The sequence below is a fragment of the Podarcis pityusensis genome, assembly GCF_964106645.2.
Source record: "Podarcis pityusensis genome assembly, chromosome: 6".
Lineage (NCBI taxonomy): Eukaryota > Metazoa > Chordata > Lepidosauria > Squamata > Lacertidae > Podarcis > Podarcis pityusensis.
Window position 1 is genome coordinate 97,512,397 of NC_138030.1, and position 18,614 is coordinate 97,531,010.

General features: G+C 42.5%; 2 protein-coding genes across 2 annotated transcripts in view; one reads left to right on the plus strand and one right to left on the minus strand.

Moving 5' to 3' along the window:
- LOC308480620 (uncharacterized protein C1orf21) overlaps window positions 1-18,614 on the plus strand; it is a 134,487-nt gene that overhangs the window by 43,686 nt on the left and 72,187 nt on the right. Inside the window, exon 2 of the mRNA XM_081012393.1 lies at window positions 11,536-11,756. Within this exon, the coding sequence (XP_080868519.1) occupies window positions 11,663-11,756 (94 nt within the window). The 5' untranslated portion in view covers window positions 11,536-11,662. The remainder of the gene's footprint in view (window positions 1-11,535; window positions 11,757-18,614) is intronic.
- Window positions 7,386-18,614, minus strand: part of LOC308480584 (uncharacterized protein) — an 88,303-nt gene continuing 77,074 nt past the window's right edge. Inside the window, exon 2 of the mRNA XM_081012309.1 lies at window positions 7,386-7,833. Within this exon, the coding sequence (XP_080868435.1) occupies window positions 7,459-7,833 (375 nt within the window). The 3' untranslated portion in view covers window positions 7,386-7,458. The remainder of the gene's footprint in view (window positions 7,834-18,614) is intronic.

Genomic DNA, 18,614 nt, shown 5'->3' on the forward strand with positions numbered 1-18,614 from the left:
CAAAAGTGGGACCAGCGTCTGCAGATCTATGGGAACTCCCAGGGAAGACCTCATCCCTTGTAATGTTTCAAAGGTGTTTAGTGGAAAGAGTAATATAGGGTATTTTGTGCAGTCAGTTCTTGGTTTTTAATATTACTTCATTATTTTATTCATTCAATTAATTTGTGGACTTTTTTCCCTTCTACATTTTGCACTTTGTAAATCAGTTTTAGACACAGTGAAAGCTGCATTGTGAAGAGGATTTATGAAAGCATGGGGTAAAAAATTATTAAATAATGAAAACGAAAATCCAGGTGTGTATGACTGTATCTGCTAGCAGCATCTGATGACTGCCAGAGCACACGTCCCCCCCCCCCCCTTCTGGCACTCTGACTTGGTCATGCACTGCAGTGGTGAGTGCCTTCCCTCTGGGTCCTTTCCTCATGTGTCCGCACACTGTAAAATATAATTGCCATCAACAGGTGTTCTCATAAGTATTAAAACAATGTTTAGGCCAGAGCAATGGATTGCATAATTGTTCTGCGACTTTTTCAAAACTCATCAGGGGAGATCTGTGATGGTGGACAAGCTCCCATGAAACCTTCTACTGGGCCCACCACGACTAGTCTTCCTTGCAGTGGGCAGCCGCATACCACCCTCCCTGTTGTTCACCCTGCTGTCACCCTGTGACCTCTGCAATATGCCCGAGAAACTTGTGCAATTTGTATGGAGTTACATCATCATCATCATCATCATCATCATCATCATTTTATTATTTATACCCCACCCATCTAGCTGGGTTTCCCCAGCCACTCTGAGCGGCTCACAGCATATATCAGAACATACTAAAACAGGTGTTGGCAACCTGCGGCCCATGGGCTGGAAGCGGCCTTGGGGGCCGTTTAACCGGCCCATGAGCCGCCCCAGAACCGAGCCGCCCGTTTGGCGAATCCCCACTTCTGCAGCGTTGGAAATCACGTCTGTGTGTGTGCAGACACCAGAAATCGCTCATGCGCGCTCGCTGTCTGGCCCACGGAGGGGGCTCCGCGGGACTGATCTGGCCCAGGCAAGGTAACCTTGCCGACCCCCGTACTAAAACATCAAACATTAAAAACTTCCTGATACAAGACTGCATTCCTAAAAGTCTCCTAAAAGTCAGATAGTTGTTTATTTCCTTGACATCTAAAGGGAGGGCATTCCATAGGGAGGGTGCCACTACTGAGAAGGCCCTCTGCCTGGTTCCCTATAACTTTGCTTCTCACAGTGAGGGAACTGCCAGAAGGCCCTCGGCGCTGGACCTCAGTGTCCGGGATGAACAATGGGGGTGGAGATGCTCCTTGAGGTATACTTGACCAAGGCCATTTAGGGCTTGAAAGGTCAGCACCAACACTTTGAATTGTGCTCAGAAACATACTGGGAGCCAATGTAGGTCTTTCAGGTGACTCCCAGTCACCAGTCTAGCTGCCGCATTCTGGATTAGTTGCAGTTTCCAGATCACCTTCAAATGTAGCCTCAAGTAGACAAAGACACTTCCTCAAGACAAGTCAAAAATGTTTCTTGAAGGCAAAAACTTTGAAAACCACCAGTACATGGCATGCTTAATATGCTGTTTCATACATGGTCTGAGACTGAATGGTACTGCTGTCATCTTTGACTCATTTCCTGTGAAGGAGCTAAAAATAGAGAAGGTGAGGTTTGTGCACAAGCCATGACAATGTATAATTTTGTGTACAGGGTTTTGCTTCATCTCTCTGACTCAGCTGCATGTTGGTCTGCTTTCCATTCTGAGCATCCAGATGCTTCCTCAGCCACTTAGACGTTTGTGTGGCGCACATTGCAGTGACAAATGTTAGATTTTAATACTGAACAATTCATTTGTGGCACCCCCTCGTTTTCTCCTTTCTCCTAACCTTTCTGTTAGCTGTGGCCTATTTTGAACATAATGTAACCCCATTAGAAGAAAAGAAAACCAACAACATATAGCCTTTAATATACAACATATGAGGTGCGGTATTATGATTATTACTATTACAGTCACATCTCATGTTATGTCTGCCTCATGTTTGTTTTTTCAGGTTGGGTCCCGCGGCAACCCGGAAGTGCCAGAAAGGGCTACTTCCAGGTTTCGCGCTTCGCGCATGCGCAGATATAGCGCTTCAAGTTGCGGGATTTTCACGTTGCAAATGGGACTCCAGAATGGATCCCGTTTGCAACTGGAGCTACCACTGTACAGTCAAACCTCGGTTCTCAAATGGCTCCATTTTCGAACTTTTCAGCTCCCAAACGCCAAAAACCCAGAAGTAAATGCTCCAGTTTTCGAAGGTTTTTCAGACCCTGGGTGTCCGGTGCAGCTTCTGCTTGAGTGCAAGAAGCTCTTGCAATCAATTGGAAGCCATGCTTCGGTTGTCGAACGTTTTGGAAGTTGAACGGGCTTTCAGAACGGATTATGTTTGACAACCGATGTTTGACTGTATTATAGTGTAGTCAGGCAAGGCCAAAATTGTCAATTTTTTTGAAATTTCAAACTCCCACAACTCACAAACAGGATGAGATAAATAATTAACATTTTAGATTTAAGTTTAGCTTTGATCATTCAACAATTGTACAAAATACTAAAATGGGATGACATGAGGTAAAAAAGTTGGATCACTTGATATGGAATGACCCTACTGGATTGTTGATGCTGTGATTGTTGATTGTTGTGCTTGTATTGCAGGATGTGTGGCTCTGCAGTGGAGGAGGCGGCCAGGACAGGTCTTGGTGGGAGTACAGTGCAAATGGGCCCACAGAATACACAGTCACTGTTAGAAGTGTCCTGGTTGTCGGTATTAAATTAAGTCAGTCATCCTCTTCTAACACAGACAAGACATGAGTAATATCTTTTAATACATTATTATTATTAACTTTATTATGTTCTTGGAGGATGTTGTCACACGAACCTCTAAAAGACCTAACTTTAGGGACACAATGAGCATGTGTCAATCAATTCTCTACCCTCCCCAAGGTTGTATGTTTGCAATAAGCTAATTGACGTGGGTGGCACTGTGGTCTAAACCACTGAGCCTCTTGGGCTTGCCGATCGAAAGGTCGGCGGTTCGAATCCCTGCGACGGGGTGAGCTCCCATTGCTCGGTCCCTGCTCCTGCCAACCTAGCAGTTCGAAAGCACGTCAAAGTGCAAGTAGATAAATAGGTACCGCTCCGGCGGGAAGGGAAATGACGTTTCCGTGCGCTGCTCTGGTTCACCAGAAGTGGCTTAGTCATGCTGGCCACATGACCCGGAAGCTGTACGCTGGCTCCCTCGGCCAATAAAGCGAGATGAGCACCGCAACCCCAGAGTCGGCCACGACTGGCCCTAATGGTCAGGAGTTCCTTTACTTTTAATTGAAGAATTAGCACCCCAAATTGCCTCACAACATTTGAAAGACTAACTTGTATTGTGGCTTAAGCTTTTATGCACTGGAGTCTACTTTGACAGGTGGAAGAAGTGATGAAATAAACACACACTATATGTGAGTGTGAGTGTGTCTTAGTATGTAGAGTGAAAAAATGTAAGCGGTCATAGATCACTCACCATGACATAGCATTTGCGCTGTGAGATTGTTTTTGCAACTGCAGACTAGCATGTTTATTTCCTGGGAAATCATTTCCTGAAATGTGAATTTTCCTGCTATCTTCTACTACTAGTCTACGTGTTTCTCTAGTGGCACTCCTCCTATCCTTTATGATGTTGTTATTACTCTACTTGATTATCTGCCTGGATTCATCAAGACAAGCCATAAAAAATGCAATATGGTGATAGGCACAGGAAATCAAAACTCATAATGAGGGCACCAGCTTCATAGAAGAGAGACTCCTCATTTCAAGGATATTAACATATATGTGAACATAAATCTGGTACAAACAATAGATGGAAAATTGGTGCACAATGCATATATTGATGTTCTTCTGCATTCTTGTTCTCAATGAGCTGCTGTCATAGATTGTGCACACGGAACAATTGCATATTGCTTTGTATTTTTAGTTACTTAGCACAGCAGGGGAGTGTTAGCATTTGTTGTGGACCTATATAGGGAACCAGAAAACATACCTGCCTTTGCATTTGTTGTGTTGCATTATGCGGATTCATTTCACCTTTGGTGTAGTGTCTACATGAACTTGTTGGGCAGTGGGACCCCAGATATTTGTGTTTAAATACCATATGATCCATTATTTCATTATAGAAACATGTTAGCATGTCTCAGAATGATTGTTTAGTCTGGAGTTTAAATGAATATTTCTTTATACAAAGGTTGTTAAGAGTGCTATTTGAAAAGGAAGAATTTCTTGTAAAAAATAAATAGATGCAGTCATTTTTTAAAAGCTGGTTTCATAATCCCTCATTGGGCATAAAAACCAAAGATAAAATGATTTTTTTTTCATTAAATAGATGAAGATGGGATTTCTTAGACTTTCACATTAAAAATTATTTTATTTCTAAATTTACTGTGGTAATGGGTATCTCATACTACTTATGCCAATAATCTTCAAATCTTGTTCTGAGGAACCCAGGAGTTCCTTCTAGTTTTTTCAGGGAATCTTTGCCGTGAATACTGGTGACAGCAGATGAAATTTGCTGAGAAACAGATTTCCCTCTGCTCTTAGCCTCCTTCAGCTGCAGAGGGAGTTTTGGGGGACATGCTTGATTTGTGTGGGGTGACCCTGAGGCCCCAAAGACCTGACTGTGTGATCTGAGTGTGGACTCTAGAGCTCACCCCAGAATGCTTGGCAATTGACAGGAATCCATAGTAGACAACAAGGCTGATCTCAGTCAAGGTGGAAGTTTTCACTGCAGGTGAAAAAATGGAAAGCTGTTTGCTTAGGCTTTCAAATTGGTCAAAATTGGACTTTCCCTTTCTTTCCTTTCGCTTCGTAAGGGGAAATTAATTGCTCAGGAGACCAAAATTAAAATATTGCACAGATAAATAGTTTTTGTTTACATGTAAGTCTCTCTTTGGTTGTAGTACGTAGTAGTACAGTGGTACCTCGGGTTACATACGCTTCAGGTTACAGACTCCGCTAACCCAGAAATAGTACCTCGGGTTAAGAACTTTGCTTCAGGATGAGAACAGAAATTGTGCTCCGGCGGCGCGGCAGCAGCGGGAGGCCCCATTAGCTAAAGTGGTGCTTCAGGTTAAGAACAGTTTCAGGTTAAGAATGGACCTCCAGAACAAATTAAGTACTTAACCTGAGGTACCACTGTACAATGTTGAGTTACATGGTAGGGTATTTTAACAAGCAGCTCAATTGATTTTCCAATTGTTATTTCACTGCAGCTTCTTCTTCTTAATTTAAGGTATGAGTGAAAACCCAGCGGAGAACTCAAACTGCCGTGCTATCACACAAAATTAAAATAAACTCAGAAGGCATTATTTGCTGGCTTTTTTACTCCCTGGATTCTTGTTAGGACATCTTGTTCTTTAAGTACCAGGTGCTGAGAGCAGATCAGGTTGGCAATCTCAACCTAACTCATAAGCAGAAAGAAGAGTTCTTTGTATTCTTCAGAGGAAGTGGTCTAACTGGGTAGGACAGTTTGCTGCGCTTCTTATGTCAATATCTCTAAGCCTACCGGATCCAACGACGTCTGAAGACACCCCCTGCCCCCAGAGGAGAACACTGGAGAATTCATTCAAATTAGATAATATTCAGAAGATTTAATTCTCTGAAAACCCCAAAGTGGAATATCTAATCCCCGTCTCGTTTATCATTCACAAGCACCCTTTGAAGTTGCTTTAGGGTGAGTGACAGTGATTGGCCAAACAACAATCTATCCAGGAGACTATAAGCCCAAGAACCTGCCCACACCACACGGCACATTACCCTTCCCTCTCTCACATGGTTGCAATTAACCCACTAAAAAGAAAGGAAAGCATTAGCTTCTCTCTAACACAGAGACCTGTACAAGTCACTTGTGACCCACTGACAGAAGCAAAAAAATACCAGTTAGAAACATCTTCTGTAGACATCTGAAGGCTATTGGGAAGCTTTCCATGTGTGATGTTCAGTTGTGTTTTTGTATATTCTGTTGGCAACCCAGTCGGATGGGCAGGGAAAACAGCAGCAGCAGCAACAACACTTCCCAATTTACTATTTCCTGTCTTTCTACCTTAAGGCAATGCTTCCTCAAAACAGATGACTTTTACACCCCTCCAGGGTGGATTTGATTTAAATAAAATCGATTGAAATTACAATTGAAATCACTAGTCAATAAGACTTGATTTAAATCACTAGTCAGTAAGACTTGATTAAAATCATTTTTTTTACAGAAAGACTCATTCTTGTTGGTATAATCTTAATATTTAGAATCATAGAATCATAGAGTTGGAAGAGAACACAAGGGCATACCCATAAAAGCCTTTTTTGTTGCTTTCAACCTCTCTAGCAAGCCTGAGTTCATTCTGCGCTTTAGCTTTTCTGACTTTGTGTCTACACGTGCTGGCTATTTGTTTGAATTCCTCTTTGGTGGTTTCCCCCCTTTTCCATTTTTTGTACACATCCTTTTTTAATCTTAACTCAGTTAAAAGTTCTTTAGATAGCCACCCTGGCTTCTTTAGGCACCTTCCATGCTTCCATCTCATTGGTATTGCCTGAAGTTGTGCTTTTACTATCTCCCTCTTAACAAACTCCCAGCCATCATGAACTCCCTTTCCTTTTAGTATGGGATCTCACCCAGCACTTCCCTAAGTTTGATGAAGTCGGCTTTCTTAAAGTCAAGAAATTGAGTCCTAGTATGCTTGGCTGCTCCTTTCCGCTGTATAGTAAACTTCAGAAGAGCATGATCACTCGCGCCTAATGATCCTTCCACTTCTACCCCACTAACCAGGTCATCAACATTGGTTAGGACCAGATCTAAAATGGCTGTTCCTCTTGTTGCTTCTCCCACTTTCTGGACAATGAAGTTGTCTGCAAGGCCAGTGAGGAATCTGTTTGACCTTATGCTCTTGGCTGAGTTTGACATCCAGCAAATATCCGGGTAATTGAAGTCCCCCATTACTACTATCTCCCTTCCTTTTGCATGCTTGGCCATCTGTTCCAGGAAGGCATCATCTATGTCCTCCGTTTGGCTTGGGGATCTATAGTAAACTCCCACAATGAGGTCACTGTTATTCTTCTCTCCCTTAATTTTGACCCAAATGCTCTCACTTTGGCTTTGAGGTTCTAAATCTTGGATCTCTTCACAGGTATACACATCCCTGACATATAACGCCACTCCTCCTCCTTTCTTGTCTGGTTTGTTTCTCTGAAATAGATTGTATCCCTCCATTATTACATTCCAATCGTGGGACTTATCCCGCCAGGTTTCAGTGATAATAATAACAACAACAACAACAACAACAACAACAACAACAACAACAATTTATTATTTGTACCCCGCCCATCTGGCTGGGTTTCCCCAGCCACTCTGGGCGCCTTCCAACAAAGATGAAAAATACACTAAAATGTCACATATTAAAAACTTCCCTGAACAGGGCTGCCTTCAGATGTCTTCTGAATGTCAGGTAGTTGTTTATCGCTTTGACATCTGATGGGAGGGCGTTCCACAGGGCGGGCGCCACTACCGAGAAGGCCCTCTGCCTGGTTCCCTGTAACTTGGCCTCTCGCAGTGAGGGAACCGCCAGAAGGCCCTCGGAGCTGGACCTCAGTGTCCGGGCAGAACGATGGGGGTGGAGACGCTCCTTCAGATATACTGGACCGAGGCCGTTTAGGGCTTTAAAGGTCAGCACCAACGCTTTGAATTGTGCTCGGAAACGTACTGGGAGCCAATGTAGGTCTTTCAAGACCGGTGTTATATGGTCTCGGCGGCCGCTCCCAGTCACCTATTATGTCATATTTAGTTTGCTGTACCAAGAGCTCAAGCTCATCTTGTTTATTTCCCATGCTTTGCGCATTAGTGTACAGACATTGAAGTCCATTAATCATTCCCCTGTGTCTCTTATTTAAGGATTTTTTCCTCCCACCACTAGGTCTGCGTACTGTTTGCTCCATTTGGTCTATGACATTTGGATGATGATCTTCATCAATTGATAGACTCCTACCTTCAGGAGCACTGTCTCCCTCCCCCACATTAGTCAGTTTAAAGCCCTCCTGATGAGGTTTCTGAGATTTTTGGCAAAAACATTCCTCCCAACCGTTGTGAGGTGCAGCCCATCGCTTGCCAGAAGTCCATCTTCAAGAAACTGCAGTCCGTGATCTAAGAATCCAAACCGTTCCTGTTTACACCATTTGCGAAGCCAGCTGTTCACTTCCACTATTTTTCCCTCTCTCCCTGGGCCACGTCGTTCAACTGGGAGGACAGATGAGATGACAATTTGTGCATTTAATTGCTTCAATTTACAATTTACAAGCAGATGAAAGTTTCATTTTTGGAACAATAAATTTTCAGAGTAGTTTTTACAGTTATATCAAAAATTACTGATGTGGTTATACTATTAGAAATACATAGGCAGATAATTATGAAATTATTGTGATGTTTAATAAGTTAGCTGTTTATATTTGGATGAGTTTTCTGCTGTACAGTGGTACCTTGGGTTAATAATTTAATTTGTTCCAGAGGTCTGTTCTTAACCTGAAACGGTTCTTAACCTGAAGTGTGCTTTCGCTAATGGCGTCTCCCACTACCGCTGCACTGCTGGCGCGCAATTTCTGTTCTTATCCTGGGGCAAAGTTCCTAACCTGGAGCAACCACTTCCTGGTTAGCGGAGTTTGTAACCTGAAGCGTCTGTAACCAGAGGTACCACTGTATTCAATTTGTACATGTTTTGTGGCTTTTTCTGACTCCTTCCTAAAGAGTCCCTTGCTTCAAATGTGCAAATCGAGTGTCTATGTAAGAGTGCATGTGAGGCTTTTTGTGGGTTAGTCTATTTAGATGTCCCATCTGGCATCCAGTCAGCCATTTTTACATCAGAATAGTGGTTAGATGTGAACTAGGAGTCTGGAAAGTGGAGTTGATTATTGAAACAATGGCCTATTTAGCATTGCTTCTGTTTATTGCTGCTGGACTGATTTCACTGAAAAGCTGTGCTGTTATCTGCCAGAGTTTATGCTTGGAAATTGTAGGCTTTTGTTGAATACCCGGGATTCATTCAGTCATCCAAACGCCAGGGCATTCTTTCCCCCAGCGCCTCCATGTGTACCAATATTCTGGGGTGATCCACTGCATCACCACATTTCTAATTTTGCAAATTGATAAAATTCTTTTCACATTTATATCCATGGGCATAGCCAGGGGGGCAGGGAGGGACAGCTGCCCCCCAAATCAATAAAAATCAATAAAAATACATAGCAAATGGAGGTTCTGCCCCCCCCCCCAAAATCCTGGCTATGCCCATGTTTATATTTACTACTAAGGAACCCCTGCACAGTTACTGCAGAGGATTCATAGAATCATAGAATCATAGAGTTGGAAGAGACCACAAGGGCCATCGAGTCCAACCCCCTGCCAAGCAGGAAACACCATCAGAGCACTCCTGACATATGGTTGTCAAGCCTCTGCTTAAAGACCTCCAAAGAAGGAGACTCCACCACACTCCTTGGCAGCAAATTCTACTGTCGAACAGCTCTTACTGTCAGGAAGTTCTTCCTAATGTTCAGGTGGAATCTTCTTTCTTGTAGTTTGGATCCATTGTTCCGTGTCCGCTTCTCTGGAGCAGCAGAAAACAACCTTTCTCCCTCCTCTATGTGACATCCTTTTATATATTTGAACATGGCTATCATATCACCCCTTAACCTCCTCTTCTCCAGGCTAAACATGCCCAGCTCCCTTAGCCGTTCCTCATAAGGCATCGTTTCCAGGGAGCTGTGGTATCTGGGAGCTGTGGTACAGTATACAGTTTCACACAAGACATTGACAAGGTCTCTTGGCCTTCCCCATCTCTGTGTGAACAGACAGAGCATGCTAGAACACGCCTAACACGCCCCTGTAGCTGTGTGTAAAAGGAGTGGATAGATGGTGGTGGATATCAGCGGCAGACCTTGTGGCCTCAAATTTCAGCAGAACCCTTTGCGATACAAAACATTTGCTCTCTATCTCTCCATTCTAAAGCATCGTTGCAGCGTCCCCCAAGGCTTTGCACCCAGTGCAACTGAACCAGTTGTGCTTTCCTAAATTCCCCTCTGTGAACATTTGTATGGGGGCCATATCTGCACTCAAAGTTTTGGAGTTCATAGTTCAAACTAGACTCCTGGTTCTAGTATTAGGAGAGAGGGGAAATATCTTCTCTTTTTCCACTTTCTCCACGTCATGCGTCATCTTGCACACTTCAGTTGTATTTGCACCTTACTTTTTCTCCAGACTAAAAAGAACCTAAATGATGAAACTTCCTCATAGGGAAGTTAACATGGAATCCACCTTTTTCATACCTGGCAAACATACCAGGTAAAAGGTGCAGTATTTTCTTCCATGTCAGCACTATAGTTGGTTAGTGTTCAGTCTGTGACCTAGATCCCATTAAATATATTTTGGTACGTAATGACTGCATTCAAGCATAACAATAAAATATGGTTAGTGTTATGGGAGCAATCTGTAGCAAGACTTGGGCGTCCCCACCTCCGTGAATTCAGAAGTCATGTTGAAAGTACAGTGGTGCCTCGCAAGACGAAATTAATTCGTTCCGCGAGTTTTGTCGTCTTGCGATTTTTTTCGTCTTGCGAAGCACGGTGTCGGGAAAGTTTTGGAAAAGCTTCAAAAATCGCCAAAGTCTTTAAAAACCTCAAAAAAGGCTACCACACCGCGTTCTATGAGTTGCTCCTCGAAGTCAAGTCGCAACTGTATTAACGGTGTTAAGAAAAAGGAAACAAACTTGCAAGACGTTTCCGTCTTGCGAAGCAAGCCCATAGGGAAAATCGTCTTGCGAAGCAGCTCAAAAAACAAAAAACCCTTTCGTCTAGCAAGTTTTTTGTCTTGCGAGGCATTCGTCTTGCGAGGTACCACTGTAATGGTGGTTTGCCTGCTTTGTAGATTCAGAAATTCATGGGAGTTGTTTGCTGGTGGTTTGTTTGTTTGTGGTAGCCATCTCCTCCCCCCACCCCCCACTATAGCCAAGTGTGTTGTGACTGCCCAAGGGTGAAAGTTTGTAATTTGCACATGATACTTGTTTTTTGTAGGACTGAAGCCAGCTCTGTGAACCGCTAAGAGCTTTTTAGAAGGTGTTCAAAATGTGCTACTAGAAAGTACCATAAGTACCATGTATGAAAGTCAGAAAAGTCGAATTAAATTTACTGCTGTCTTTGTGATGACAAATTTTATTGATATATTTTTTTTAAAAAAACCTTTTATCCAAATGAAAGTATCACCTTCCCTCTCATAATTCATGGATGCTCATGAGTAACAAGTGCTGTAGATGTCTGTGGTTTCCCAGGCATGACTTTTGGAGAGGAGATATATTTTATTATGTAAAATGGGTCTTGGTTCTTGCTTGTCCTCCTCTTTAGGCATTCCACCATGGAGAGCATTGGCAATAGCTATTGGACTCATACAATTGCTGACTTTTTGTCCTGTTTCTCTTGTATTATGTCAACAGGTTAAAAAAAAGTGTCCTGACAACAAAGCTGGAAGGTGGATTACTCCCCAAAATAATAAAGGCCATGTGTGCACATCTGTAGAAATGGTTTGCGGCTCAGTCAAGCTGGAGCTAACTAAATGAAACTATGGGCTGTGCGTCAGCCAAGCATGTTTCTGCTGTACAAAATGAAGAGGAAGCTCAGAAGGGGAAAAACTACCAGAACGGAGATGTATTTGGGGGTGAGTGTCATCATTTGTGGCTCTTGACCATTTTGTTGGTAGTCCTTGCTTTACTGAACCCTTATTTCCCTGTTCAAACTCTGCTCTTTTTGTCATTTCTGAACAGTTCTCCTGTTCTTTAAGATTTGCTCAAGGACTTATTCTTGGGATGCGATATTTTGGGACACAAGTGTTCGTTTAATAGATGTTCATGATATTCAAGTCAATGTACTTTGTGAAAAACAGGGGGGGGGGGAGTCAATGTACTTTGATTCCCCATGAACACAGAAAAGCAACAGTGTGTGTTGCAAAATAAAGTTTCTTGAAAATCTCTGTTACTGTTGAATGATGGAGGCTGTTGAATGATATTTGTTCAAGTTTCTGCTGTGTCTTAAATTCTTACCGAGAATAAATTCTCAAGGTAATAAGCTGTGTGTTAGAAACACTGATACATTAGAAAAAGATAAACTTTTCAAAGGAGATCTCCACCTTACTTACTGGAAATTGAGGAAAAGATGTTAAATGTTATAAATCACAAAATGTGTGCTATCTTTTGGCATCCTTTGCAGCAGCATTCATGTGTGGCATATTTAATTTCTTTTGGAATTGGGCTCTTTTAGTGTTACTGAAGTCAGTGGATTTAGGTGAACCCAAGTTCTATGCAGCAGGCGAGCTGTGGAATTCTTGTGGTCCAGCAGATTAGCTAAGAGTGTGAGTTGTGAAAGGCCAAATCTCTTTATTTGTCTCTGCATTAGGCTAGTCATGATTTTTCTTGAAAGTTTTTAAAGAGGAGACTGGAGAAATATATGTTAAAGGTGATTTAAATTTGGAAGAGAATATAACCTGTGTCTCTGGCTCCTGGGAGGATAAAGAGACAGTTCTCAGTCTCTAGTACAGGAAGGCCTGTGGTCTGCAACTATGCGGTCTGAATATTGCAAAATCGAAATGTACGGATTGTATGGCTGGAACTATGTACATGCTCTCCTATTCAAATGCCACAGTCCAGCACATGCATAGATGACACACGGAAAGCAAAATCCCAACAGGCATACCTCTAACACCTGTATGATGCCTTAATCTCGTATCATTTGTGGGGCAGTTTTTGTAGGATATCACCTTCCCAAAGCCCTCCTTCTGTATTCCTGTTAGTTTCAGCTGGCTTCTCATTAATGCAAGGCTTTGGAAAACCTTGACACATTTGGGAAAGGTAAGGTACAAGAATCTTAAGAACATTGATGCCTTGTTGAAAAAACGAGACTGGCTTTGTCTGTCTTTTGTCATTCATTCTTGTGTCCTCACATAGATAATCTGAATAATAAACAGACAGATCTATTGTGGATATTGAAATGGTGCTTATATTTAGAATAACAATGCACATATTGTCCTCACTTATATCCAACATTAAAACCATAGTTTAAAATAAAGGATGGTTTAAGATGCATAGGTGCTTTGTTCCGTCCCCTCTCCTGACTGTGCTGTTCAGAGGAAGAAAAAAATTCAGAGTCTGGCTAGTCATCAAATGTCTACCTACTTCAGGATTGTGGCTTGGTTTTCTCCAGGCAAAGCACTGGCGGCTTACCACTCATGGTTTGTTTGGATGAAGCAGATGACAAGCCCAGATTCACACATCATGATGAGCCAGACTCTGACTAGTTTTCTCATGTGGCACAGAGGAACAGATCACTTGTGCCTGTTAATCAGCAGCTTATTTTAGGGTACAGTTTAACCTGGCCACTCTCATTCTCCTTTCTTTGCTCTAAAATTGCTTGAAGCACAATACAGAGGTACATTGCATGATGTGAATAAGATCTGTAACATTACAAGGTTCTTAAAGGTTGCTATTGAACTCCCAGAATGTTTAATGCTGAACAAAATAGTGTATTACACATTTGTAGAAATGATCAGGAAAGGTTTTAAGGAAAACAGGAAGCCCTCTGCCCTGTTGGTGGGCAATGCTAGCTGGCATTGTAAACGTTTTGTTGCCTGAGGCATAGCAACAAATAGCACCCCCCCCCCATCTTCCTGTCTGGTACCTTAAGGCCTTAATTCAGGATGTTAGTTGCAAACTATTAGCAAATAAGGCTTAAGTCAAATGTGAGAGTTGTTGTTGTTGTTTAGTCAACTCTTTGTGACCCCCTGGACCAGATCACGCCAGGCACTCCTGTCTTCCACTGCCTCCCGCAGTTTGGTCAAACTCATGTTGGTAGCTTTGAGAACACTGAGCTTCGAGAACACTGAAATGTGAGAGTACCAACAACAATTGAAGCATATGCTGATTGCAAATTGTTGGTCTGCGGGATATAGAGCTCTCCTTCATCTATCTGTCTAGAGGCACACCATCCAGCGTGACATAAGAACACACACATCTTGAATTAAGTGCTTCTGGTACTGGGATTAGGGCAGCTACCCACAGAGCAATCTGCTGCCTTTTAAGCAATAATTAATAGATTACCGTATATTTCCATAAAATTGCATTTTACCAAACCTCAGTGTAGTCACATTTTCAGATGTTGTAGTACAGGGAACTTAAAATGCTATGGTTTTTTGCTAGACAGAGAGGGCATCTTAAATCTCTATTGCTGTTGTTATTTTGCATTCCCTGTTACGTTAACACACCAACATCAAAATGTGTACCATTGTTCCCTAGCACCACTCATTAAAATTTGCCCTTCAAAATTAAAATAACTCCCCCATCATTTACCAATTAGGTTTTAATTGATCTACAAATAATCAAAACTCAAGGCTCTAATTTTGGGCCCTTTGCTTTCTTTGTAGAATATACAGTGCCTCCTTGAAGCTGTTTCTTTTGAATTTATTTATTTTAGTGCTGCAATGGAGCACTGTGGAACTGCTTGTGTACTGGAATTCCTTTGTGTGCACAGTTCATTGTATTCACACCTTTAGTGGCCTAACCAAGCTGTTCACTTTTGATGGCATTTCAGTGGAGATGTTGCTGTGTGCCAAGCGAAGCGATTATTATCTTTTGTTTAACTTGACTGCTTGCTACTGAGCACCAGCCGTCCGTTTCTAGAGTTAGCTGCAAATGCAGACTTGATGGCCAGAACATGGGTTTTCAGTGAGCATTGATCCTTGATGGCAGGAGACACTCTGCTTACTCAGAAGGAGACTCGAGAAAGTTTGAGTTCTGGTGTGGCAAAGGAAATAGGCTTCAGTTATGGAGATGGCTGGAAAAGGGGGACTTTGGGGGCTCCAGAATAATGCTTTGGAGTAGTGCTGCTGCTCCTGCTCCTATATTGATAGTCTTCTGCACCTACATTCACTGTGCCCAGAGTAGCACCACCCTGTGTGGAGCATAACAAGCAGCCAACTTTCCTCTTGACTTTAGAGTTGGAAAGTTGTGCTGACCACCATTACACAAAGGTAGAGAACATAAATGGACCGAGGAGGAAAGAGTGGAGCAGAGAAGTGGAGCAGGGTGGCGGAGCATTCTTTTCAAAAGAAAGTCAGTACAAAATCTCCAAAACCACATAACGCAGCACTTACTAGCCCTGAATTACAGGGAAAGTGAGCAACCCATGATGTGTTGGTGACTTCGTCTGCTTCTTGTCCTGGCTTTCTCACACAGGATAGAGGGCAGCCATCTGTCCTGCATGAGCCCTGGAACAAGGGAGCTGATGGAGCAGATTGTTCCACGTCCGATAGCAGTTTGGGGAATGTCATTTTTAGCATAGTACAAGTGAGCACAATGGGGAAAGAGAGGCGGTGGCCTTGCAGGCTCTCCCTGCTATGCTGGCTTTCTGCTTGCAGCAGGATGTTATGTAGTTCACCTGTGGTCTGAAGGGGTTGTTTTAATTAAATTCCCATCATTTTTGTTTCTAGTGAATAGGGAGATTCACTAGAATTTTCCTCCTGAACTCACAGGCAGTCCATCGTTACACATTTCACACATTTCATTACACATTTAATGATGACCATGAACTATTTTTTTAAAGTTGTCACGCTTTGGGTGTGTGACAACCAGTAAATAAATCCACAAATAAACAATTTATTTCTCTGGCTGACTTTGATTAAAATTATTTCTTTAGATAATATATACAATGACACAGACATTTCCGCCCTTTTCTTTTCAAAACGTTGCTGCTTCGAAATGATGGGCTTTGTAGAGCCAGCCTTAGTTCTGTTGGTTTTATCTTTCATAGAGCTAGAATGAGATTCTGATTTTTTATTTTTTTATTTTTAAATTCATGTATATTTAAAATATATTATCTGTATAGGTTATAAGCTATGATGAGTGCAAACCAGGTCGCTGTCCTGGCCCCACCAAGACTATGGTGACAGAGGCTCTTACTTGAGAGTAAGGAAGATACATTTATTGAGGCAGAGAAGAAATAAAGGCTCAGCAACAGGTAGTCTATTCCGCATATCACTAAGGGTGCATCCAGATTTCCTTTTGTACCTGCTTTCCAGGCACAGGCCTGTGCTTTAAATTTCTGTGTCCAAGTTTTTCCCCTTTGCTACATAAATGTCACTGTTGATTCTCCTCCCATCCATAAACTTGGTTTCCTAATTTAAATGCATTGGGTTACAGAATGTACATTTATTGGATCAGGCCTGGTTCATTTAATGCCTGTTGCTAAAAATACAAGAAAATTATTATCTGCTGTGATCCATGATAGAGGATTTGGAACTGATGGTCTCACATGCTTGGTGGCATGGATAAAAATGTCAATATTTTTGGATCGCAGAACAAATCAGAATTTTAGTTTCAGAGTGTGTGAAATATGGGATGAATAATTGTCAGCCAGAGAAATTGTTTGTTGCCTGTTGGTTTTTATGAGCATTTTTGTTAAATATTGTCAACATAGAGTTCTAAAATTAAACTGTTTAAACATATTGCATAAAGATAAATTTTTAAAAATACTGCAAGGACTTTTGAAAGGTGAAATTGTTTTATTTGGTAGAATATTAAATCTTAATCCTCCTGGGTTTTCATTACTAAGCAAGACAGGGAGGAGGAAATTTGCTTCAGTTTTACCCTCCCAAATTTTGTATCCACAAATATTAAGTGATTCATTTGTCCTACAGTATGTTTAACAAAGTGAGGCATTATTAAAAACAAATTTCTGTAAAGTGGAGTGTGTCTCCATAAATTAACTAGAACTTGGGTCTTAGCAGAGGTTGCATTTATCTCAAGGCACCAACTGACCATCTTGCCTGCCTGGGGGCCCTGTATGTAGTGCACGTATTATTTAGCTGAAAAGGGAATAGCATTCTTGTTTCTCAAAACCTATTCCCCCCCCCCCATTTTTAAATATAGTAACTAGTTTTTGTTTTAAACCAAAAGTAGCTACGCTTGTTCCAGAGAATCTGAGACCCCAAACTGGTAAGATCAAACAACTTAGTTTGTATGTAAGCTTCTCTCTCTCTCTCTCTCTCTCTCTCTCTCTCTCTCCCCGTTGTCGTTTGTTGACTAGGTTGACAGTTCTTCTTTGGCAGCTAGTTCATAACCTTTAGTCCACCTCTGGGCATTGCATGTGACTGTACTGCCTTCCTTCAGGACAGAGCAGGCACGGGGAACCTGTAGCCCTTCAGATGTTGGACTGAAGCTCCCTCCTAGCATCCCAGAGCCTGGGCCGCGCTGGCTGGGGCTCATGGGAGTTGGAGTCCCTCCAGATCTGGGCGGCCACAGGTTGGGCATCCCTGGGGCAGAAGTTCACAACTCCAAGCTTAGTGGAGCCAGACAGTCAGAGATCTACTGGCAAACAATTTGCAAGCGTAACTGTATCATTCAGAAGGCTGATAGTTCACCAAAAAGACATGCTCATCGGAGAGGGAAAATACAGTTTGAAATTTGCCAAATTGATTTCCTTCTCATTGGCTTTCTGCATTGCACTCTGCATTCCCTGTCAGAAAAGATGTATGGCTTTATGGACTGTGGCTTCTGTTCAGCAAAATCCCATGGTCTTCTCCCAATACTACAGGGGAACACATATGCAAGAGGCCTGTATGAAGTTGCCTGTGCCTGTTTTTGTGACAAATCATTAACTGGGAAAATTCCTCAAAAACCGCTTAGAAGCTGCCTTCTGTTTAACATCGAATGTTATTGAATCGTTGGGGCCCAGAACCTTTTCAGCTCTGCCGCTCTTTGCTATTAATCCATTTCCACACATCCTAGGGTCTGGGGGGGGGGCAGGGGCAAGCCTTGTGCATAGCAAGGAATACAGCCACTTGTTGTTGTTGTTTAGTCGTTTAGTCATGTCTGACTCTTCGTGACCCCATGGACCAGAGCACGCCAGGCACTCCTGTCTTCCACTGCCTCCCGCAGTTTGGTCAAACTCATGCTGGTAGCTTCGAGAACACTGTCCAGCCATCTCGTCCTCTGTCGTCCTCTTCTCCTTGTGCCCTCCATCTTTCCCAGCATCAGGGTCTTTTCCAGGGAGTTTTCTCTTCTCAGGAGGTGGCCAAAGTACTGGAGCCTCAGCTTCACGATCTGTCCTTCCAGTGAGCGCTCAGGGCTAATTTCCTTAAGAATGGATGCGTTTGATCTTCTTGCAGTCCATGGGACTCTCAAGAGTCTCCTCCAACACCATAATTCAAAAGCATCAATTCTTCGGCGATCAGCCTTCTTTATGGTCCAGCTTTCACTTTCATACATCACTACTGGGAAAACCAGAGCTTTAACTATATGGACCTTTGTTGGCAAGGTGATGTCTCTGCTTTTTAAGATGCTGTCTAGGTTTGTCATCGCCTTTCTCCCAAGGACCAGGCGTCTTTTAATTTTGTGGCTGCTGTCACCATCTGAAGTGATCATGGAGCCCAAGAAAGTAAAATCTCTCACTGCCTCCATTTCTTTCCCTTCTATTTGCCAGGAGGTGATGGGCCCAGTGGCCATGATCTTCGTTTTTTTGACGTTTACCT